The sequence below is a fragment of the Macaca mulatta genome, chromosome 7, assembly GCF_049350105.2.
Source record: "Macaca mulatta isolate MMU2019108-1 chromosome 7, T2T-MMU8v2.0, whole genome shotgun sequence".
Classification (NCBI taxonomy): Eukaryota; Metazoa; Chordata; class Mammalia; order Primates; family Cercopithecidae; genus Macaca; species Macaca mulatta.
Window position 1 is genome coordinate 46506034 of NC_133412.1, and position 25262 is coordinate 46531295.

General features: G+C 38.8%; 1 protein-coding gene across 1 annotated transcript; it reads left to right on the forward strand.

Moving 5' to 3' along the window:
• Positions 1–6187: 6187 nt before the first annotated feature.
• On the forward strand, positions 6188–22666 carry SPESP1 (sperm equatorial segment protein 1). The gene is made up of 2 exons (XM_001084797.5): positions 6188–6398; positions 21451–22666. The coding sequence occupies exons 1-2, from the start codon at positions 6335–6337 to the stop codon at positions 22443–22445; spliced, it is 1059 nt and encodes a 352-aa protein (XP_001084797.1). The 5' UTR covers positions 6188–6334; the 3' UTR covers positions 22446–22666.
• Positions 22667–25262: the final 2596 nt, after the last annotated feature.

Sequence of the window (25262 nt, forward strand, 5' to 3'; positions counted from 1 at the left end):
ATAATGGCTACAATATAGCATTATGGAAATACGGGATAGGGAAGATACGATACATTCTAACTGGAGGGATGATGGAGGGGAGATTCCCAGCAGATGTGGCATTTGAGCCTTGGAACAGAGAATTTTGACAGCTCTAGGGGAAGAGGGTGGGGGAAAGTGGGGAAGGATTCTTTTCCTTTAGGTTGGAAGAGCATGTGTTGCTATTTATTAAGTCATTATTGAGCACCAACAAGGTGTTGTGTGAAATAGACAGCATAAAAACATCTATAAAAGGGAGATAAAATATATCCCTGAAAAAAGTCATGTAACAGTAGATGATACTGTTTGATTAGTTATCAGAACAGTCTACAGAATCCAGAGGTGAAGCAGAAATGCAGGCTACTTTTCTTTGGGTAGTGAATTAGCCATTTCAAAAATATTTCAGTGAAGTCAGTAAAGGAAAATATGAGGCACAATAAGACACATTTATACAACTGGCACTCCTTTCTTCACTAGAGTTTGTAAAAAGTTACTGTTTCTATTTTTAATTAAATGAGTAATCTTGCTTTGAAAAATCCAAGGGATAAGAAAAAGTAAAAAGTAAAATTCTCCCTTCAAAATCCCCTGTTCTCCAATCTCATTTCTCTTTCTGGAAGTAAGCACTATTATCAGCTTACTGTGTTTCCTTCCAGAATGATTTCAGATGAATTCATGGAAATATGTAACTGGTGTAATTTTGCATAAGTGGATATATGTGTTTTTCTGAACTTTTTTTCTTTACTCAACACCATATTTTGGAGCCTTTTATATGTTAGCACATAGACCACAGAGTACAGAGTTACAACACATTTTTTTTTTTAACTGAAATTCTGCAATTAGGATATACCTTGGCTATTTCACTGTTTCCTTTTTAATGGTTAACAAGATGAAAACTGCTAAGGTCTTACTCGATTTTTATAACCAAACAAACAAGGGAAAAACGACCCCAACTCTGGGCCTCACAGACAGACATCCTACTTGAACTTTTCACTTGCAGTTCCTCATTCAATCCCCAAACCAGTCCATTCACAAATCCAGTCTCCTAAATGAAGGGAAAGCCGGAAACCCTTGAATAATTCAGTAATAATATCATGAGATAGGTATGTGCTGTGATTCTTAACTTCTAGCCTTCACAAAAGGTGCCAGTGATCACCTGTGGATAAATCTGCCCTGAAAAAAAAAGGAAAATCGCACTATGCCACAGTAGTTCACTGGTTAGAGTGCGGTTTACAGTGGTGAGGTAATTAAAGGAATTCTAACCCAAGTCCACCTTACAGTAAGTTCAATGGAACCCTAAACCCTTCCAGTGGTTTTTCCCCAATTCCTGAGTGTACATTTAAAGGACAAAAGGCAGAATCTTCACATTGGTTTCCTAACCTTTAGAACAAGGGCAAGTATGATAGAAAAGACTATGAAGAATCCACAGAGCTTTATTACACTCTCCCACCCCCAATCAAAATAGTAACGAACAAGTTATAACAATCCCTTGGAGACTAGCTATAGTGTCACCCTCAAATATCTGAATTTATAGTTACCTTCCAGCTTGACTGGTGATGAAAACAGATGGACCTGGAAGAATGACTGACAATTATAAACCCAATCAAGTAGTGTACCCAACTGCAGGTGCCTTTCCAAGTGCGGTCTCTTTCAAGGAGCAAATCAACAGAGACCCCTGTATGTATCCATTGCTTAGGCAAATGCTTTCTCCCCCTCCATCTAATAACAAACATTTACTATCTTACAGTTTCTGTGAGTCAGGAATCTAAGCATGGCTCAACTGGGTGCCTCCATTGCTGAGTTTCTCAGGTGGTTGCAATCAAGATGTCAGCTGGGCTGTGGTCAACTCCAGGCTCACCTGGGGAGGATCTATTCCAAGTTCACTCACCTGATTGTTGTCAGGCCTCAGGTCCTTACTGGCTGTTGGCTGGAGACATCCATTCCTAAACATGTGGGTCCCTCTGTACAGCAGCTCACAACATGGCAGCTGGCTTCCCTAGGAGTGAGTAAGAGAGTGACGGGGGTGCCCAAGATGAAAGCTGTAGCCTTTTTATGTACTAATCACCTAGGTGATAGGCCATCACTTTTGTTATATTCTATTCATCAGAATCAAGTCACTAAGTCAGCCCATACTCAAGCTAATATTTACTCAGTACTTACCATATGCCAGATCCATGCACTTGGCTTCCTTCTGGTCTAAGCCCAGACCTGTCTGAGTTCAGAGGCTCTCGCTCAGCATTTCTGGGCTCTGCTGGTGATCTGTCTGCCTGACTTGTCCACTCAAGTAGCTAAGTCAACTATAGCTGCGCAGCTGCTTTGGCCCCATGCTGGATGCACAGTGTGTCTAAAAAGTTTGCAGTTTTCCCTGAACTCTCCTCTGGAAAGGAGACACGAGCAATCTCTGCAACCCCCAAAACCAGCCAGGAGGTTCTGTCTGCACACTGCAGCCCCCTCTTCTGTTCCCAAAAATGTAATTCTGTGTCAGGAAAATGGACCTTACATCATCCTGAATCCAACCCCAATCTATGGCTCATGGTCTCCTGTCCTTGAGTTTCCTTGGCTTTTGATATTCAAAGTCTGGCATTTTCACTAAAAACACACAACAAACGCAAACAAAACTTTTCACGTAAGCAGCAGCTCTTACAAAAGTTCTTTGTCTTTCAACCCTACCATGACGAAAAAAAGCAAGAATGAACAAACAAAATTCCAGCACCTCACTTAACTTCCAGGTTCAAGAATGTTGCTATCCTTCCATGAGGCAAGTGCATTAAGATGATCACTGATGTCTTAATGCAGGAAAAATGGTAATGGGGCAAGGAAGCCCAGGGAAGGTGGACTTCAGCTAATATCTTAAAATATGATCCACTATAACATCAGCATTTCTCCAAATGAGATATACTTTTGCTGTCAGATATTTTAACCAACAAATATAACCTACCTATTTTAGTCTCGTTAGGGTGCTATAAGAAAAATACCATAGACTGGGTGACTTAAACAGCAAACGTTTATTTTCCACAATTGCAGGTTGGGAAGTCCAAGATGAATGTATGGGCAGATCCAGTGTCTGGTGGAGGTCTGCTTCCTGGGTCACAGATGGCCGTCTTTGCTATAGCCTCACATGGGGTGCGAATGAGGGAACTCTCTGGGGTCTCTGTCATAAGGGCACTAACCTCGTTCATGATGGCTACACCTCCACGACCTAATCACCTCCCAAAGACTCCATCTCTTACCCATCACACAGGGGTTAGGACTTCAACATATGATTTTTTGGGGGAAACTCCAGCATGTATTCTGGATATAAAGAAAGAAAAAAATGAAAAGAATTTTGGGCGTCCACAAACATTTAGCCCATAATATTACCATTCTCTTGTATTTTATTTTTATATCATACATAACACATTATGATTATTTTAGGGCATAAAGTTGTCTCCCCCGAATTTATTTATTTTATTATTATTTTAGATGGAGTCTTGCTCTGTTGACCAGGATGGAGTGCAGTGGTACGATCTTGGCTCACTGCAACCTCCACCTCCTGGGTTCACCTCCTGCTTCAGCCTCCCAAGTAGCTGGGATTACAGGCACCTGCCACCATGCCCGACTAATTTTTGTATTTTTAGTAGAGATGGGATTTCACCATGTTGGCCAGGCTGATCTCGAACTCTTGACCTCAAGTGATCCACCCGCCTCAGCTTCCCAAAGTGCTGGGATTACAGGAGTGAGCCACCACTCCTGGCCCCCTGAATTTGTTATGTAATTTATGTCACAGTATTTATATAATGTTAATGCTTTTGTTACGTATTCCAAGTTGCTTTCCAAATACAGTCACACACCATATAAGGATGTTTCAGTCAACAACAGACTGCCTATATAATGGTGGTCCCATAAGATTCTAATACTGTATGTTCACTACACCCTTTCTATGTTTAGAAATATGGTATTATAATTGCATACAGTATTCAGTACAGTAACATGCTGTACACATTTCTAGATAGGTTATCCCATGTAGCCTAGATGTGAAGTAGGCTATACCATCTAGGTTTGTGTAAGTACACTATGATGTTTTCACAATGACTTATTTCTCAGAATGTGTCCCCATCATGAAGCAACACATGGCTGTAGTTGCAACTGTTTGATTCTAGGATGCTGCTATATTTGGATTAAGCATTGGTGGAGCACATTAAAGACTTCTGCACCTTAAAAAAGTTGTCAGTACTAGCTATCAGCACTTCATCACCTACTACTCTTTCCTCAACTCATTATGCTCTGACTTCTGCCCAAGCCACTCCACTGAAACTGCTTCTGCTAAGAATCTTGCTGCTAAATCTAAGTCCTTCTACTGTTGCTCAGAAGCACTTAAGAGTCTTGAATTCCTCCTCTTCCATGACGCTTCTGTGCTTTCCTGGTTTTCCTCTCCCTACTTTTGGCCCCCTTTACAGGTCTATCCTCCTCTCTATAGTCTCCCATGTGTCCTGGGGATCTGTTCTAGGCCCCAGTGGCCTTCTCCTTGTAAAGACTCTCCTTGGGCAGTCTCAGACATCCCCACTAGATGCTAATGCCTCTGAATGCTCCATTTCCATCTCAGCTTTCTTTGGGGTCCCACATCCATCTGCTCGCTGGACAAGCCCCTCCAGTAGGAGGTCTCAAATCCATCTCAATATAGCAGTGTTGAAAATGAAACTCTTCTTCTTTTTTCACTCCCGCACGTACCCTCTGTTCCCATCTCAGTAAATGGCACCGCTACATATCCAGATGCTCAAGACAGAAGTTGTGGCATTGCTTCCTTCTCTTTCCTTTCCCACATTTAATCAATTCCCTAATCTTGTTGATGCCAGCTCTAAAGGTCTCTTAGATCTGTTCCCGTGTCCCGTGTCCTCTGCCACCATGAATCCAGAGCCCTATCATTCCATCCCTGGATTGCTGAAGCAGCCTCCTCACTTGGCTCCTGGCCTCTAGTCTTGCTTCCCTCCAGTCCATTCTTGATGCTACAGGAAGAGTGAGCTTTCTGGAACACAAATCTAATCACAACCGTTCCCAGCTCAAAACCTGGCAGTACTCTAGTTCTGGTGCCTCAGACTAAAATCCAAGCCCCTTGCTTCCTGAGGCAGAGATTAGTGTATGTGAATTTTTAAAAATAACCATGCAGAAAAACAGATTCTTTGGGATGTGCAGTTCTGTGCTTTTTTTTTTTTTTTTTTTTTTTTTTTTTTTGAGGTGAAGTCTTGCTCTGTCGCCCAGGCTGGAGTGCAGTGGCACGATCTCGGCTCACTTGCAACCTCTGCTTCCTTGGTTCATGCGATTCTCCTGCCTCAGTCTCCCAAGCAGCTGGGACTACAGGCGTATGTCACCACCCACGCCTGGCTAATTTTGTATTTTTAGTAGACACGAAGTTTCACTATGTTGGCCAGGCTGGTCTCGAACTCCTGACCTCAGGTGGTCCGCCCACCTCGGCCTCCCAAAGTGCTGGGATTACAGGCGTGAGCCACCACGCCTGGCCTTCTGTGAATTTTAACACATGTATAGATTCTTGTGGCCACCGCCATCTATCAGTCCCCGAAACACCCTCACGTTATCCTTTCATAGTCCAACTCTCCCTCATCCCTACCCCTATCTTTTTAGGAATGTGATCTTTTGAAAAACAAAAACACCCAAACCCCTTACGGTGTTTTTAATGCCCTTGTCTACCTCTCCTCCCTTTCCTCCAACAACTGCCCTCCCAGACCCCGCAATGCAACTCGCCGGAACTATGCTCAGTTCTTGGGGCGCTCCAGGCCGTACTCCACTTAGCCAAGCTCTCAACCCGCTTCGGTGGGTTTCCACTGTGCGCCGCAGTACCTAGCGCTTCCCCCACTACAGCCCTTTCACGCTGTGATAATTGCCAGGTTATCTGCCTCTCCCATTACAGTTCCTTCCTCGCAGGGACCGCGTTTAAACCACGGCTGTATCCCTAGAGCGCAGGACGGGCCAAGCCCCGCCCGCCCCGAGGCACCACCGCGCACTCAGCAGCACTGGGTCAAAGCGTTCCCCGCCCGCGCCCAGCGCAGACCTTCGGAGGCGGAACGAGCATGCGCACTAGCAAGGGGCGGGGCGCACGCGGTCCCCCGCCCCCTGCACGCAGCCCCAGGAGGGGGCGGGCCTTGGCCGCTCGCTCGCTCCTTCCCCACACCGCTGCGCTTGCGCGCTGGGGACAACCGTTGCGGGGTGTCCCAGGGTCTGAGGCAGAACGGTCCTCCGCTGACACCTTCCCTTTCGGTCCTGAGGTTCCCGGCCTGGTGGCCCCAGGACGTTCCGGTCGCATGGCAGAGTGCTGCGGACGACGCCTATGAAGTCTTTAGTCCTTCTAGTTGCGCTGTTGCTATGGTCTTCGTCCGTGCCGGCTTATCCGAGTGAGTGACCGGCCTGAGGAGGCAGCGGACCGGGGACACCCTGGGGGAACCTCCCGAGCTCCGCGACCTCGAAGCCTGGGCCTTCTCCCTGGTCCCACATGCCTCCCTCCCCCACTGTCCAGGGTCCTGGCCTCGACGCCGAGGAGTGTCCCTCTCCTCTCCTGGTCAGGGATCGCAGCGACTCAGGCGGCGGGGCCCAGATAAGACGGGAGGCGCCTGCGGGCCGTGGGCGCGGGCGGAATCCCCTCACCTGCCTCTGCCTCTCTGCCCACCCGGTCCTTCCCAGCCATTGGGCGTGTGCAGGGGTCGGGTGGCTGCTGCCAGCCGGCCACGTCGCCAGGTGGCTGGCCAGCTAGGAATGATTTTTACATTTTCAAATGTAAATATGAAATGTACTCCTTCATGACGTGTGGAAAAGCATGACGTACACATTTCATTTTTCGTCAATAAAGTTTTATTGGAACACAACCACGTTCATTCCTTTATGTATTGCCCATGGCTGCTTTCCCACGTTAGAAGGGCGGAGTTAAGTGGTTGCCACACAGTCTGGCCTGCAAAGCCTGAAGTTTTTACTATCTGGCCCTGTGCAGAAAAAGGTTGACCCGTACGGTAAAACATGTAGATTGTGGGTCGCGCTCTGGGACACTCACCTGAGGATGCGCTCCCAGAGAGCATGCTCGCGCACACGGCATTCAAAGCCTTAGTTAAGCAGGATTATAACTTAAGACTTGCCAAGGAGCAATTTTTGTCCCTCCCTGAAAGCTGAAAACCAATAAGGTCAAATTCAGGGGTGCTAAGACTTTACTACATTAACAATATCATGTGGACACTTTGAGGCACTTAGTATTTAAGTCAGGTACGTGAGGCTTGCCTATTTAGTCTAACTGTAGTTCATTGTGGCATTTAGTATGTTGCAGTTTGGTTTCACTTAACACAATTTAACAGGTGTGAAAAAAGCACTATCGTGCATGCTGATTATGCAAATCTATATTTCAGAATTGCTAAATGATCCTAGTTAAAAATCAGATTTAAAAACTGAAAATACAACACAATCTAAATTATGAATAGTGGTGGGAAAAGTTCTAGATGAAGTATCCTAGGTAACTAAAGTTAGCTCTTTAAATACTAGCACTTATGATTTATAGCTGTTTTTAATAAAAAGTTTTCTAACATTTTTCTTCCTTGACATAAAGGACCAGAACATAATGAAGATGCTACTGTCTTTTGGTGTCTGATGATCATTATTACTAACACCAGTTACTGTATTTTGGTAGTTGTAGATCAGCAAGTCACAAGTGACTGACATGTATGGAGACTTGAAATGACTTTAACACTGTCACACAGTACACTCTGGGACGGTTGGGTAGGAGTCCCTGGACACCCACTTAACTCAGTGCAGTCTCTTACCTAACACTATAAATTCCCCCTCTCCTCCTTCCCCCTTCCGCCTTTCCTCTTCCCCTTCCCCTCCCCCTTCCCTCCACCCCCTTTTCTTTTTTCCTGAGACAGGGTCTCACTCTCTGGCCCAGACTCTCTGGCCCAGACTAAAGTACAGTGGCCGGATCTCGGCTCATCGCAACCTCTGCCTCCCAGGCTCAAGGGATTCTCTCGCCTCAGCCTCCTGAGTAGCTGGGATTACAGGCGCAGGCCACTACCGCCTGGCTAATTTTTGTATTTCTAGTAGGGACGGGGTTTCACCGTGTTGTCCAGGCTGTTCTCGAGCTCCTGACTTCAAATGATCCATCCGCCTCGGCCTCCCAAAGTGCTGGGATTACAGGCTTGAGCCACTGTGCCTGGCCAGCCTGTTCTCTTTCTTTGTACCCTGTTTGCTAATCTTTCTTGGGAAGAAAGAAAAGCGTTGTAGGAAATGAAAAGACACTTCCCAGAAAAAGGAGTAATTTTGTGTTGAATATATAGATGTTATAAGACATAAGGAAACTATGTACAGGTTGTAATAATAGAAGATGTCTTGGAATATGTAATTACCTCTCTTCTACAGAAGTGGATTAAGGAATATATAGAGCAGGCAGTGGTACATGGCTGCTTTCTCTGTATGTCTCTCTACTTTTTCTCTAATTTTAATTTTGTTTTTAAAGTAAGTATACCAAAATAAATATATCATTGAGCTTGATGTAAACCAGCTATGCATTCTTTTATATGGTCACTATTCAAACAATTGTTGGGAGATGCAAAAGATAAGGCACATAGGTTTTTATAATGAAAAGTAGAGCTTTGACACATTTTTTTCTAAACTACTAGACGGTTTTGAGGTTATATTACACAAACATCACAGGTGGATTAAGTAACTGCATTTATTAAGTAACTGTATTAAGTAACTGCATTTATTGAAAACCTCAGTACTTCTTATATCTGCCTATACCTTTCTAACAGGCCCAATCCAAGTTTAGCTAGTATTTATTTAATCTAAATTCAGTTAGACATAAATGCAGCTTGGGTATAGAGAAGTGGGCACTCCTTTACCACACACACACACATCCTGATGGTGCTGGATAAACAGCGTTTTACTGTATAAAATTTTAATACATTCAGTTTCCTGTACCTGATTTTTCCATAGTTTTAAATACCTTCCCATTTTTAAATTTTTAAATGGGAAAGTATTTAATGTATTCCCTCTTTAATGTATTTACACTGTGCAACTTACTTTACTTCTTAATGAGAATTCTTTTTACTTTAAAAAAAAATGCACAGGCGGGGCGTGGTGGCTTACTCCTGTAATCCCAGCACTTTGGGAGGCTGAGGCAGGCAGATCACCTGAGCCCAGAAATTCAAGACCAGCCTGGGCAACATGGCAAAACCCTGTCTTTACAAAAAATAAAAAAATTAGCCAGATGTGGTGGGGCACGCCTGTAGTCCCAGCTATTCAGGAGGCTGAGGTGGGAGGATCACCTGACCCCAGGAGGTAGAGGTTGCAGTGAGCTGAGATGGCACCACTGTATTCCAGCCTGGCTGACAGAGCGAGACCTTGTCTCAAAAAAAAAAAAGCACAGTAACTTTCAAAGTAATGTTAACATAATAGTTATATATTTAAATAATAACTACTATTAAAATTATATAATTTGCCTTTTATAATTTTAAGTCATCAAATATTCATGGATTGGGAGTGTAAACTAATTAAAATTAAAGTGTATTAATATTAACATATTAACATTTAAATTATTCAAAATTTGCATAATATTTATAAATAAAATTAAAATATTAATTTTGGGGTATCTCCCAAATAAATTATTTCCTTTAGATCATCTCTTGGTATAGACTAGGAAAAACAGGGTTAGTCTAGGATTACAAAAGCTCTTATTTCTAGATTGTTATTATAAGAAGGCTCAATATGTCAGTCTTTGGCTTCTGTCATTGTCTTTAGGAAGGATTTTGTCTTAATGAATCACACAAGGTAAGAGAATCAACCAGCAGCAATTGTTTGAATCTATCACGAAATAAATTAAAAGGAAAAGAATATTTCTTTTATTTCAAATACATTGTAAAGGTAAAGTTCACTGGGATCTGGTGCTGCAAGTTCACTTAGTGTCCAAGGCTATATAGCATTTAGAAGGGTTTCTCAAACCTGTCAAACTGTCATGACACACTTTGTTAATGTTTGAGATAATGAGGAGCATGTCATGTAATAGGCAAGTGTCAAGAGAGTAGTCTGTGGGGGAGTAGCAGGAAGTTTCATTAGCCTGTCCACTGATGTTTTATGGGGAAAAAAGTCTTGTCTTTCTGTTCTTTTGATCCTATTATCCTTTAAATGGATATACTTTAATCTCTTGATAATATATGTGAAATTAAACTAAAGCAACAATTTTTTCATATCCAAATAAAATACTAGTTATTTGAAAAGAAAATATTTTCTTTTTTTTTTTTTGAGACGGAGTCTCGCTCTGTCGCCTAGGCTGGAGTGCAGTGGCGCGATCTTGGTTCACTGCAAGCTCCGCCTCCCGGGTTCACGCCATTCTCCTGCGTCAGCCTCCAAGTAGCCGGGACTACAGGCGCATGCCACAACGCCCGGCTAATTTTTTTTTGGTATTTTTGGTAGAGACGGGGTTTCACCGTGTTAGCCAGGATGGTCTCGATCAGCTGACCTCGTGATCCGCCTTCTTCGGCCTCCCAAAGTGCTGGGATTACAGGCATGAGCCACCGCACCCGGCCTTTTTTTTTTTTTAAAACACACTATTTAGCCTAAGCATAGTTTTTTCTGAGGCTCAAATATTCATACCGCGACCATTTGGAGACACTGTAAGCTGTCTTCTCTTGTTCTTTTGATAGGATCCCGTATATTTTTAAAGACTTCTTGTTTTCTGATGTTAACTGATTGTTCCAAGCCCCCTTTGTGTCTTTCCCACTCTGTGTCTTTCTCACTCTGAATGGAATTAACTGTCTTTCCAAGGGAATGGAGAACATGGTATGAGAGACCAAAGCGCTTGCGATACATTCTAGACTGCTGCAGTGGGGAAATATTGTTATTTTTGTCATTTTAGTGAACAGAACTAGAAGAGAGAGATTTAAAGTCATGAGTTTATTTTGGTTCCAATTATAACATTACTCATAGAATGCATCTTGATTTTTAACTCTTTATCCACACTAGAATTGTAACATCATTTAATGAGGCTATTTTGGTTGTCTATTGTGGAGTAAAAGACTGCTCCCCAAATTTATCATTTTTCATGATTCTTTGGGTTCACTAGACTCAGCTGGGCAGCTCCGCTTCATATGGTATAGCTGAGATCACTCACGCAGCTGCATTCAGCTGGAAATTCAAATGGATAGGAACATCCAAGATGGCGTCTCATCCTCCAGGGTCTTTACATGACTTCTCATCTTTCAGTACTCTAGCCCAAGTTTCTTTACACCATGGCAGCTTGCTTCCGAGAAGGAGATTTATAAACCCCAACATGGATGCTCTTACTAAGCCTATACTGTATCAAACTTGCTAATGTCCTGTAGGCCAAGACAAGTCACATCTGGCAAGCCCATATCCAGTGTGAGAAGACACTACCCGAGAACATGAATACCAGAAAGTGCAAAGTTACATTTCTTTAACTGGAACACTTGATTAATATGAACATAATTACTTGTTTATTTACCTGTCAGCAAAAATTAAGATTGGCATAATAATAAATTATAGGAAAATTGCTGGATAAGATTTAATATTTCCTTTTATGATCATTCCTTGAGTAGACCTCAGTAATTAAGTACAATTATTAGTACTTTGACTTGGAAATACAGTACTTCAGCTCAGTTCGTTTTAAAATTTTAACCTTCATAAAAGTTCATTTTAATTTGAAGGTGTTGGATGTTTTAACTGGTAGTTCTTGCATGATGACAGCTTTCAGTTATTAATTCTTACTTTAGTACTTAACTGCTGTAGAATAAGGGAAGTTTATTCTTTATGAGTCCACTTCATGGCATGTATAGAAAATACAAGCAATTTGTTCTCCAAATTACGGACATTCAGCCAGAGTGTGTGGACTATCTGTAAGCGATGGATGCTTGGGTATATGTTTAAGTTTTATATACATGAGTTCTTTTTGAATAAAGTTATTCTGTTTTCACTATATCATTGTAATAAAAATCCTAGTTATATTCAAATCTTTAACAAAATGAGCATCCACAATTCTTGGTTAAATTTTGGGTGCAATCAGCAGTTGCCATATCAAGGTTACTGGCCAAAAGTAAAGTAGAAATGTATGTGTATCTACACAATGGAATATTATTTGGCCATAAAAATGAAGTACTGATACAAGCTACAACATGGATGATCTTGAAGACATTATGCTAAGCATAAGAAGCCACTCACAAAAGGACACATATCGTATGATTCCATTTATATGAAATGTCTAGCATAGGAAATGCGTAGGTACAGAAAGTAGATTAGTGGTTGTCCAGGGGCTGGAAGATAGGGGATATGGGAAATGGGTTTTATTGTGGGGTGACAAAACTGCTTTAAACTTAGACTGTGGTGGTGATTGCACTACTCTGTGAACATACATACTTTAAGATAAATAAAAGGTAAATTATGGAGGTATTTTAATATTAAGATTGTGATTTACTTACGTTAAAATTATGTCAATGAGGTGTTACTTTCGAGATTGATAAAATTCAATGAAAGGTAATTAGTAGGACTTAAGTTTATGTGATCTAAACTTATATTAGGCTATTTAGTAAGGGGCAGTTACAAGAAGTATGGGGGCTTTCTGAGAACTGGAGCTATTTCACCATGATATTTATGATGTTATTTTATATAAACTTCACACTCAGAAATTTAGAAAGACGTAGTAAGCTGTGTCTTTTATTATAAAAAACTGCCTACTTTGCCTAAAATAAAAGAACATTCTTATTACTCATTTAAAATTTTCTCTTTAGTAATTGTTAGACAATTAGCCAGAAACTGCTCCCCACACAATAGTTTTTAGACTAGCAGATTTATTTTTAAACATAACATGACGTCTAGTTTTCTTCCTCTGTATTCTTCTGTAGAAATGTTTTACCTGTGATTATTTTCTTAAGATAAATTACTAGAGGTGCAATTAATTTACATACCTTCCAGCATTCTGTTCATTCATTCAGTTATTCATTTAACAAATACTTTTTGACTGTCTAGTATGGTTCTAGGCACTGGGTAAAACAGAGTGTATAATGAACAAATTAGATGTGTCACAGCTCTCAAAGAGCTTACTAAGTGTAACAGTTAACAAACATTAAACAAACAAACACAGTTGGAACTGTCTAAATTCTATAAAGAAAAGATCAGTATGCTAGAGAGAGACTAAAGAAGGATCTAGGAATTAAAAGGGGAGTGAGGATGGAACTTACTTTTTTTTTCTTTATTTCTTCTAGACAAACAAAAAAAACAGGATCCATGTGCAGAACGTGCAGTTTGTTACATAGGTATATGTGTGCATGGTGGTTTGCTGCTTCTACTGGCCCATCCTCAAAGTTCCCTCCCCTCACCCCCACCCACCAACAGGCCGTGGTGTGTGTTCTCCAGGGGCTGGGGGATAGGGGATATGGGAAATGGGTTTTATTGTTCCCTCTGTGTAGGATGGAACTTATTTTACTAAGGAAGTAACATATACACATGCCAATCCTAGGTTTTATCATTTAAAAATATTTGCCTACTTGACTGGCAAAACAAAAATTGTTTTTAATTTGCATATATTTTATGAAAAATGAGTTTTAGCAAGTTTTCATACAAATTGGCTTTTATGTTATTCTCTTCCTCCTTTAATTGGTCATTCTATGAAAAGGAAATATATTTCATATGTATTCTTTATTGAATGAAGTTTTAAATTTTTATTTATTTATCTGTTATTTTATTTTATTTTTTTGAAACAGAGTTTCATTCTTGTCCCCCAGGCTGGAGTGCAATAGTGCAACCTTGGCTTACTGCAACCTCCACCTCCTGGGTTCAAGCGATTCTCCTGTCTCAGCCTCTAGAGCAGCTGGGACTACAGGCGTGTGTCACCATGCCCAGTTAATTTTTGTATTTTTAGTAGAGATAGGGTTTCACCATGTTGGCCAGGCTGGTCTTGAACTCCTGACCTCAGGTGACCGACCCGCTCCCATCTCCCAAAGTGCTGAGATTACAGGCGTGGGCCACCAAGCCCAGCCTGAAGTTTTATATTTCATTGCTCATTTTAAATTATGATTTTATTATTTTCCTCATCATAAACTCAAAAGTAATTAACTTGCCTTTTATTTCTGTGTGAACTGGATTTATTTTTTTGTAAGTCATTGACTGTCAGTTACTCATACTTTGTAGTAAGAAAACACTGTGGATTATTTTCAGTATTACTAGATACATCTTAATATGCGAAAGGGATGCGTTTTGGTCCATTTGATGATAGAACAAAATTTGGTCATATTTAAGTTAATTTAATTTTAATATTTACATGTAGTTTAAAATATTTTGGTCCAGTTGACAGCACAGTTTCAGATATTGTATTTATTTATTTGATTTTATTTAATGTTCACATGTATTTTAAAACAGAGTGGTATCCCTGCAGAATAATTTTATCACAACACTAATACAGCTTTGCCAGCATCCTTGTATCATTTCTTTATGACAACATTGTGTAGTTGTTACAAGCACCTGCTTTGAAGTAAGGTAGCCTGTGTTCAAATCCCATCCTTATAAGTTGAATATAATCTTAAGCAAATTGCTTATCCTTTCTAAGTATCTTCCTTTTCTTCTTTGACAGAGTACTTCTCACATTCAAAGTTCTGGGTATAGTGCCTGGCACATGATCATTCAATCAGTGGAAGCTATTAGGATCTTTTTTTTTGTTTTTTGTTTTTTGTTTTTTGATACGGAGTCTCGCTCTGTCGCCCAGGCCGGAGTGCAGTGGTGCGATTTCGGCTCACTGCAAGCTCCGCCTCCTGGATTCACGCCATTCTCCTGCCTCAGCCTCCCGTGTAGCTGGGACTACAGGCGCCCGCCACTGCACCCGGTTAATTTTTTGTATTTTTAGTAGAGACGGGGTTTCACTGTGTTAGCCAGGATGGTCTCGATCTCCTGACCTCATGATTGACCCGTCTCGGTCTCCCAAAGTGCTGGGATTACAGGCGTGAGCCACCGCGCCCGGCCTGCTATTTGGATTTTTTAAATCATTATCTTCCATTTCTCCTTTGGATTTCCTACTGCTTTTGTTCCTACAGTTATTTAGTACCATTTTGTTTACCTTCTTATCATGTCTGTTGTGTGACAGTTCTTCCTGTACTATTTCAAGAAGAGAAGTGCAGGCAACCTCAGGCTCACCTTCAGGCCCCATGTCTGAGATTCCAGCAAAATCCCAAGCCTGCTTAGCAGTTAGCCATCCTGCTTATAAGAGGCACTGGAGAGCAGCATCATGGTTTCCCAAGCTGGAGATTCTTACCTGAGCCAGAGCCATGTTCTAGGACATTGCCATGTTTGCCTGAATCACTTACTAGTAAAACTAGATGGGATATTATAAAGTATGCCAGTGTAGACTATGAATCTCCAAGTATAATAACACAACTTCTAGCAGGATTGTCTGTTCTTTGTAAGCATTTGAATTTTGTTCAGCTTTCTAGCACCTCCTGAAGGATGGAGAAAAACAGGTTTTCACAGTGGCCACAGCCATCTGTAGGGACAGTTGAGGCTCCACTATCTTACTACCTTGACTGCAAACATTTTTATAAAGATCAAATTGATTTGCAAGAGCAGACCTGATTAGTAGAACTGACAAGGTCAACATGAAATAGGGAGATGTTTTAGGGGACAAAAGCAGGAGGTAGAAGGTGAATGGAGAGAGGATGGATTTAACAGTAGAAAAGTATGGAGCCAAGCGTACATGAAGAACAGAGGAAAATCGAGGTAGGAGGTAGGGCACTCTGTTGCTAGGCAGCCAAGAACAGGCTTTTGGGTGTTGCCTGAGTAACAATAGAAGGGGATAATAAATATTTCAGTTTGTTAAGGAATCAGCTAGTATTATCTCCTTTTCCTGTCCTTTGGCACTCTAACTCACCTAATATCCACCTGGGTATCTTATTTACTACTTTGAGAAGAGGCAAGCTAAATGGTTTGAAAAGCAAGTGTTTAGCAGACTATAATCTAATGGCAATGTCTTTTTAAAAGTGTTGAAACCTTTGTTGGTTGTACATTTTAGATTTGCTTATTATAGTTTCTTACAATTAAAATATTTTTCAGATTTTAAAAAACATTTTATTATGGAAACATTTAAATATGTACACAAGTACAAAGAATTACATAATCTCCACATACTTGTAATAGCTTCAGTTATTACCATTATTAGCACTTCAATAGTTTTTGGGGAACAGGTGGTTTTTGGTTACATGGGTAAGTTCTTTAGTGGTGATTTCTAGCTTTAGTTATTATTAATTCATGATCAATCATATTTCATTGATAGCTCTGCCCACATTCCTTTTCCTCTCACTTCCCTGGACACCCTCCAGGGTGTCCAATTGGGGACACCCTCCCCAATTTCTTGGGCTTGGATTATGTAGAAGCAAATTCTAGACATCATATAATTTTATCGGCATATACTAAAGCACTAAAATATAAGGACTTTACAAAACACAAAACAATGTAATTTTTTACTTACAAAAATAATTCCTTAATATTATCAAATATCTGGTTAGTGTTTTCTGATTGTCTTTCTCTTTTTCCAGTTTGATAGAATCGGAATTCAAGTAAGATTTATACATGTAACTTATTGATATACCTGTTAATTCTCTTTTAATCTATAGTTCTTCCTCCATCTCTGTTTTTTCCCTTGCAATTTAATTGTTGAGGAAACTGGGTCACACATCCTTTAGTTTCTCACAGTCTAGGTTTTGCTGATTACATCCCCATGGTGTAGTTTAATATCTCCCTTATTGTCCTATATATTTTCTGTATATTGTTAGTTATATCTAGGGAGACCTACTGGATTCAGATTTGACTTTTTTTTTTTTTTTTGCAAGACTATTTCATAGGTGGTGTTGTGTTCTTCCATCAGAAAACACATAATGTCTGATTTTGTACCTTTTTAGATATACATAGTCATAGAAAATTATTGCAAAATTATCATATTTTAATTATAAATGACTTTTTAAATTATTAGCTGGAATCATTTATAAATTGAAACCTTTCTTCCTTTTGAGCTACTTTTCCATATTCATTTGGGTCCATTTCTATATTTTCTGTTCTGCTCCATTCATCTGTTCATGGCCAGTGCTATACTATTTTTCATAATAGCGGCTTTATAGTATATTTAAATATTTGATTTTAATATCTGATAGGGATAGGCTTTGTTTTCCTGGCTGTTCTTATTTGTTTTTCCAAATAAACTTTATAATTCATTTTTCTAACTCCAGAAAAAATTAATGACATTTTTAGAAACATATTAAATGTATAAATTAAAAGAGAGGATATGACATCTAAGCATCTTTATGATGTTGAATCTTCTCATCTGAGAGCATGGTATAGCTTTCTATTTGTTGATATTTATGTTTTTCAAAAGATTTTATTATATTCCTGTATTAGCTTGCTGTAGCTCCTGTAACAAATTACCACAAACTTGATGGTTTAAAACAGCAAAAATTTATTCTCACAGTTCTAGAGGCCAGAAGTCTGGAATCCATTTCCCTGAGCCAAAACCAAGGCATAGTCTGGGCCATGCTCCCTCTGGAAGCTCAATGAAAAAATATGCTCCTTGCTTCTTCTAGTTTCTGGTGGCTGCCTACCTTCCTTGACTTGTGGCCACATCAGTCTAATCTCTGCCTCTTCCTCCACATTACCTCTTCCTCTTCTGGGTGTGTGTCAGATCTCTCTGTGTCTCTCTCTTATGAGAACATTTGTGATTGGATTTAGAGTCCACCCAGGTAATCTAGAATAATTGCCCCATGTCAAGAAACTTAATTTAACCACATCTGCAAAGACTCTTCTTTCTTAAGGTAATATTTACAGGTTCTAGGGTGATATCTTTGAATATTCATTATTTAGCCTACTATAACTCTTCATATTGATTTTGGCATGTTTTTGATATTTTATGATTATGTATGTATATATAAAATTCCAGGCTGGAGTGTAATGGAAAGATCATGGCTCACTGCAGCCTCAACCTCCCTAGGCTCAAGCAATCCTTTCACCTCAGCCTTCTCACTAGCTGGGACTACAGGCATGTGCCACCATGCCCAGCTAATTCTTGTACTTTTATAGAGTTGGAGTTTTACCATGTTTCCCAGGCTGGTCTCGAACCCCTGGGCTCAAGCCATCCACCTGCCTCGGCCTCTCAAAGTGCTGGGATTACAGGTGTGAATGAATTCACACAGCCAATATTTTGTTTCATTTTTCTGTTATGTAAACAACATCTTATTTCTCATATCTTCTAAGCAGTTTATATTTATATATTTATTTTGGTATATTGATTTTTATGACTTGCTATTTATGAAATTCTCTTACTAATTGTAGTAGCTTTTCAATGGATTCTTTTGTGTCGTCTGTATTTATAATCCTATCATCTGTATATAAACATAGTTTTACCTCTTTCTTTCCAATTCTCATGTCTCCAATTATTTTCGCTTGTCTAATTGCATTGACTAGTATCGCCAACATGATGTTAAATATTAATAGAAATGAAGATATTAGGTATTCTTACCTTGTTCCTGTCTTTAGCGGAAAAGCTTTTGCTGTTTCCCACTAAATAAGATGCAAAGTATATTTTAATGTTCCTTTTACAGAACATGTTTTTCTATACAATGTTAAGGGAAATTTATATTTAAAATGAGAAATGTAAGCAGTTACCTTTATAAAGAATAATATCTTATGAGTGCTGTGTAGCTTTGAAAGTGTTTTAAAATATCTAATTTATTTGGTTCTGTGAGATAAAAAGGCAAGTGTAGTATCTTAGCTTTATAGTTAAGTGAATATCCAGATAAGTTAAATAATGACCTAAGGTAATGCTGCTATAAATTGGTAGAGCCAGGACCAGGATCAAATATTTTATTTTCACTGCACAAGGCATATTCATTTTACCCAATATTTTCCTTCATGAAGACTCTGATTCGGGACAATGCATTTTATAAATATGAGTTTACATAAATAAGTTATTTTCCTTTTAAAAATGTGATTTGTATACAATTTTTGTTTGCCATTAAAAAATAAAGGAGAAAAAATACTTGAAACTTAAAAAAATAAATGTGACTTATAATGGTTTACTATATTAAATGATTGGGGTGTGTGTGTGTGTGTGTGTGTGTGTGTGTGTGTGTGTGTGTTTAGGGAGTAAAACATTATAGTTAAAGTCTAAAATCTCCTCTACTGACCACATTGAGTCCCACTACCTCTCCTCAGATGCAACTGCCCATATAAGTTTAGTATATTATCATTCCAGTCCATTAAAAAAATCTGCAGTTCACAGACAAAATATATGATGCTATGTGAGTGATTTTAAAAAAGTATCATAAGGATAGCATCAAACTCTACTCTATGGTCTATACTTTCTTTTTCACTTATCATCATCATATGGATCTTAGGAGTATACAAGGCTTTTCTAAGCATTACATAAAGTGAGAATTTATTTTTAGAATCAAGACTTCTGGACGTGTGGTATCTTTCCACTAACCACATTGGCTCACTAAACTGTTCTCATTAAGAATTTTTTAAAATTTAGAAATATGGCTTCAATTTTGATTAAATGTCTATCTGGTCTTTCTAAGTTGTAACAGAATAAAGAAGAGAGGAGAAACAGGTAAATACAAGGCAGTTTTTGAGTATTTTGTACTTACCAAAAAGCTAAATAAAAGTGCCTCCTGAACAGAAAGTTTATTACTTTATTTAACCTGCAGGGGGATGGTTCAGGTAGGAGTAATGCATTAGTGTTTGGTAAAAAGTGATTTACTTCCCTGAATTAAATCAATTTGTATACTTGAAAATGGCAAACCTTAAAATTGCACATAGTGAAAAATCACAGCACTTAAAATTAAAATACCCTGATTCAGGAGTAGTTGAACAGAATTCCAGAATATCTTAATATCTTACTATCTTTTCTGTTCTCCACGCTGGAAATGAGAGGCTTTACTGCTCAGATGCTGCAAAATAGGAGTATAAATAGAACTACCTTTTTTTGGCTTATCAAAATATTTTATTTTAAGAGACCCCCCAAAAAAAGACCCTCCAAAAAAAGATGCCCCAACAATACTCTTGGGTTTTTTTTTTTTTTTTTGGTCTTTTCTGTATTTTTTTTTTTAATCAACTAAAAACAATTTGATGCTTAAAATAAAACTACTCCATGATTCAGGAGTAGTTGAACAGAATTCCAGCATATCTTAATACCTTATTTTCTTTTCTGTTCTCCACGTTGGAAATGAGAGGCTTTACTGCTCAGATGTTGCGAAATAGGAGTATAAATAGAACTACCTTTTTTTTTTTGCTTATTAAAATATTTTATTTTAGGAGACCCCTCAAAAAAAGACCCTCCACATTAGATAGACGCCCCAACAATACCCTTGGGCTTTTTTTGTCTTTTCTGTATTTTTTCCTTTTTAAGCCAACTAAAACAATTTGATACTTAAAATAAAAGACAGGAAATATTTCCTGAGTAGACTTTAGTTAAGAATATATATATATTTTTGATCCGGGGGCGGGTAAGGAGAAGTAAGGTGCCACCAGCGGTTCATGAAGTAGAACTACCATTTTGTTGTTAAGAGTGAAATGTTGATGATTTAGACCAGGAATTGACAAACTTTTTCTGTAAAGGGTCATACAGTATTTCCAGCTTTGCAGGTTATGTGGTCTCTTACAATTACTCTAGTGTTGCAGGCAAAAGCACCTGTAGATAATACGTAAACAAATGGGCAAGACTCACTGGGTGCCAATAAAACGTTACTTAATAAAGCAGTTGAGTGGATATGAGTCACAGACTATAGTTAGATCTTTGAATGAAAATCTTTGATGAAAATATTGCATTTTCATCATACAGATACACTAGATGTAAATAACCTCACGAGCATAGAAAATAGTAAAATAATTAGAAAGTGATGAGTTTGGAATATTTATTACCTTTGCTTTTAATATAATTTATTTGATTGTAATGTAGATAAGTTAATTTTTAAATAATGTCTGTGTTTAACATCTGGCTCACAAAATTCATAAAAATTTAACAATGGGCTCTAGTGAACCAGTATAAGCCTACTCCAGCACACCACTGTGTTAGAGGACATGATCAAGAATTTTGGTTTAATAAGTTGCCTGTTGAATCATAAGTTATATGAGAGAATAAAAGCAAAAATCATAAGTTATATGGGAGAATAAATGCAAAAATGTAGAGAGAATGGTGTTAATATGCAACTTTTGCACTAATCTTGCTCACCTGTTTTAATAAGAACCTGAAGAAATAATTTTGTTTATTTAAGTGAAAGTTGACTCTGTGTCAAAGGTGCTTTGCATATTGGTTCTTTATTTCAATTTTTAAGTGATAGCATATGAAATAAATTTTGGTCAGTAGATTTTGTCAATGTGTTATATATAATAATAAATGTTACTTATTATTTGTTTGATTTCTTTTCCCTTAAGGCATAACTGTGTCACCTGATGAAGAACAAAACTTGAATCATTATATACAAGTTTTAGAGAACCTAGTACTAAGTGTTCCCCCTAAGGAGCCAGGTCGTGAGAAAAAATCTAACTCTCCAAAACATGTTTATTCTATAGCATCGAAGGGATCAAAATTTAAGGAGCTAATTACACATGGAGACACATCAACTGAGAATGATGTTTTAACCAATCCTATCAGTGAAGAAACTACAACTTTCCCTACAGGAGACTTCACACCGGAAATAGGAATGAAAAAACACATGGAAAGTACCCCATTCTGGTCGATCAAACCAAACAATGTTTCCATTGTTTTACATGCAGAGGAACCTTATATTGAAAAGGAAGAGCCAGAGCCAGAGCCAGAGCCAACTGCAAGACAAACTGAGGCACCAAGAACGTTGCCAGTTGTTACCGAATCATCTACAAGTCCATATGTCACCTCATACAAGTCACCTGTCACTACTTCAGATAGGAGCACTGGCATTGAGATCTCTACAGAATCAGAAGATGTTCCTCAGCTCTCAGGTGAAACTGCAATAGAAAAATCCAAAGAACTAACGTTTGGAAAGCACCCAGAGAGTTGGAATAATGATGACATTTTGAAAAAAATTTTAGATATTAATTCACAAGTGCAACAGGCACTTCTTAGTGACACCAGCAACCCAGCATATAGAGAAGATATTGAAGCCTCCAAAGAGCACCTAAAACGAAGCCTTGCTCTAGCAGCAGCAGCAGAACATAAATTAGAAACAATGTATAAGTCCCAGTTATTGTCACCAGGACAAACAAGTAATAAAATTGATGATATTGAAACTGTTATTAACATGCTGTGTAATTCTAGATCTAAACTCTATGAATATTTAGATATTAAATATGTTCCACCAGAGATGAGAGAAGAAGCTGCTACAGTATTCAATACATTAAAAAATATGTGTAGATCAAGGAGAGTCACAGCCTTACTAAAAGTTTATTAAACAATAATATAAAAATTTTAACCTACTTGATATTCCATGACAAAGTTGATAAGCAAACTGCATTTTTTCACAGGAGAAATAAGCATATTCGTAATTTCAAAAGTTGTATAAAAATATTTTCTATTGTAGTTCAATTGTGCCAACATCTTTATGTGACATGTGTTATGAACAATTTTCATATGAGCTAAAAACCTAATTTAAAATAAAATTTTGGTTCAGGAGTTTGTAGTTTTTTCTCATTAATTTTAAATGTTGTGAAGATCTTTACAATGTTTAAGCTTTGATTTTGCTTGAATATATTGGTTAAATTCATACATTTTATGAGTTAAGAGACTGTGTGTGCTCTCTATAGCTAGTTTTAAATAAAATAATTGTATATACATAAAGTGTAAAATTTTGGGGCATATGCTCTTTATTATTTCAGATAATCTGAGTTTTCTGTCTTTTTAAATTTTTTTTTAATTTTTTTTTTTTTTGAGACAGAGTCTCACTGTCATGCAGGCTTGAGTGCAGTGGTGCAATCTCAGCTCACTGCAACCTCTGCCTCCCGGGTTCGAGTGATTCTGCTGCCTCAGTCTCCTGAGTAGCTGGGATTGCAGGCGCCCATGACCACGCCTGGCTAATTTTTATATTTTTAGTAGAGACGGGGTTTCACCATGTTGGCCAGGCTGGTCTCAAAACTCCTGACCTCAGGTGATCCACCCGCCTCAGGCTCCCAAAGTGCTGGGATTACAGGCATGAGCCAGTGCGCCTAGGGAGTTTTCTGTCTTAATAGCCTAACTTGGGGCTTGTATCTGCACTTTTATTTGGATATAGGTGTGCCTCCTTTGAAATGTAGATAATATTTTAAGATACATCTCTATTCTTCTGTCATTAAGTACTTTTGGAGTATCACTGAGGGATGGTAACCTGGATATGTAATGAAGTCATTCTCATTTCCTCTCTTTGTGTACATACACATTGAAGATTTTCAAATCTTTTGTCAGAGAGTATGACTGACACCATTAAGGTTAACTGTATAATATTATAATAATGGCTCAGGTAATTCTGTTTATGATTGGACCAGTATTATATTCAAATACATTTATTTATTTTTTCATCAAGACATTATAGTTTGATAAAGATTTATTGACCTTTTACTATGTGCAGGACACAATAGATGCTAGGCTTTGGGGATACAAAAATAAGACCTACTTTCTTTTCTCTTTGAGATTATAGCAGGAAAGACAGACGCTAAACAAATAATTTCAAAAATTTTTAAAATCTCAGTTGTGTCAAGTTGTTGTGAAGGTGTGAGGTATTTGACCTCACTTAGACCAAGAATAATGGGAAAGCTACCCTGAAAAAGTCGCAATTAAGGTGTAGTCTGAAAGATTAGGGTGTGTATAAGGACAAAGTGAACATTTTAGGCAGAGGGAACAGCAGGTATGAATGCTTTGAGTTAAAAATAAGGATGAGAAGTTCAGGAAGTACCTGGAGTATCGAAAGGCAGGAAAAAGCATCACAAGATATATCTGGTGACATATACACCAAGTTGGAATGGATCCTGCAGCACCTTCGGTGCGTTATTGAATGTTTTAGCCTTTACCCTATGATCAATGAGAAGCCATTAGTGGATTTTAAGCAAAAAGGACTGGTATGATCAAATTTCTGTTAAAACAACAACAACAACAAAACCTACTCGTTACAGTTTTGGAAGTGGGCAAAAGTAGAAGTGCACTGTGCACAGGGCAAATGTTGCTTGGAGTAGGTGAAAAGAATTGGCAATTAAAAGGGAGAATCAGGCCGGGCGCAGTGGCTCACGCCTGTAATCCCAGCACTTTGGGAGGCCACGGTGGGCAGATCACCTGAGGTCAGGAATTCAAGACCAGCCTGGCCAACATGGTAAAACCCCGTCTCTACTAAAAATACAAAAATTACCTGGGTGTGGTGGTGGGCGCCTGTAATCCCAGCTACTCCGGGGGCTGAGGCAGGAGAATTACTTGAACCTGGGAGGTGGAGGCCACAGTGAGCTGAATTGCAGTGAGGCGAGATTGCACCACTGAACTCTAGCCTGGGCAACAGAGCAAGACTCCACCTTGGGAAAAAAAAAAAAAAGAGAGGGAGAATCAACAAGATTTGGTGATTGAATGGATATGGGGACTGTGCTAATAGCAGGGACCAAAAATAATTCCCATAATTAGCTGTGTTGTAAAAAGGATTATATAGGCTTTTTAAAATAAAAATACTCTTTTACTGTTATTTATAAAATAATTTTACTTTGGAAAATTTCAAAAATTTGCAAAAGTAAAGAATAATATAACCCATGTACATGTCAACCTTAAAAAAAAAAGAAAACCTCATAGAGACAAGCTCTCTAAAACAAAAGATTTTAATTGGGAATAAAAAAGGGTTGCAATTTAGGGTACACAAGCCATGAAAATCATAAGCACACGCATGAGGAAAATCAGGACAAAGAGGAGTTTTTAAAGACAGAAGTCCACACAAACTGCTTTGAAACAAAGCTCACTGCAGGATATAGCCCTTGGTAGACACCTGTCCTGGTCAGATCATCTTATCTGAAATGCTGAAGGCCAAGGAAATTCCTGAGAATAAGCTCTGATTACAGGGTACAAGCAAGATGTACAGGTATTTCAAGAATGTAAGCAGGAGGATTTTTTCTTTATTACCTCCCCAGCTCCCATTTTTGATTAGGGCTTTGACATAAGTGACTCCAGTTTGTTATTGTTCACTTCCACATACCCATCACCTAGTCTCAACAATCATCTAAAAACTAATCTTCTTTCATCTATATCCCTACCCCTTTCCCCTCTTCCT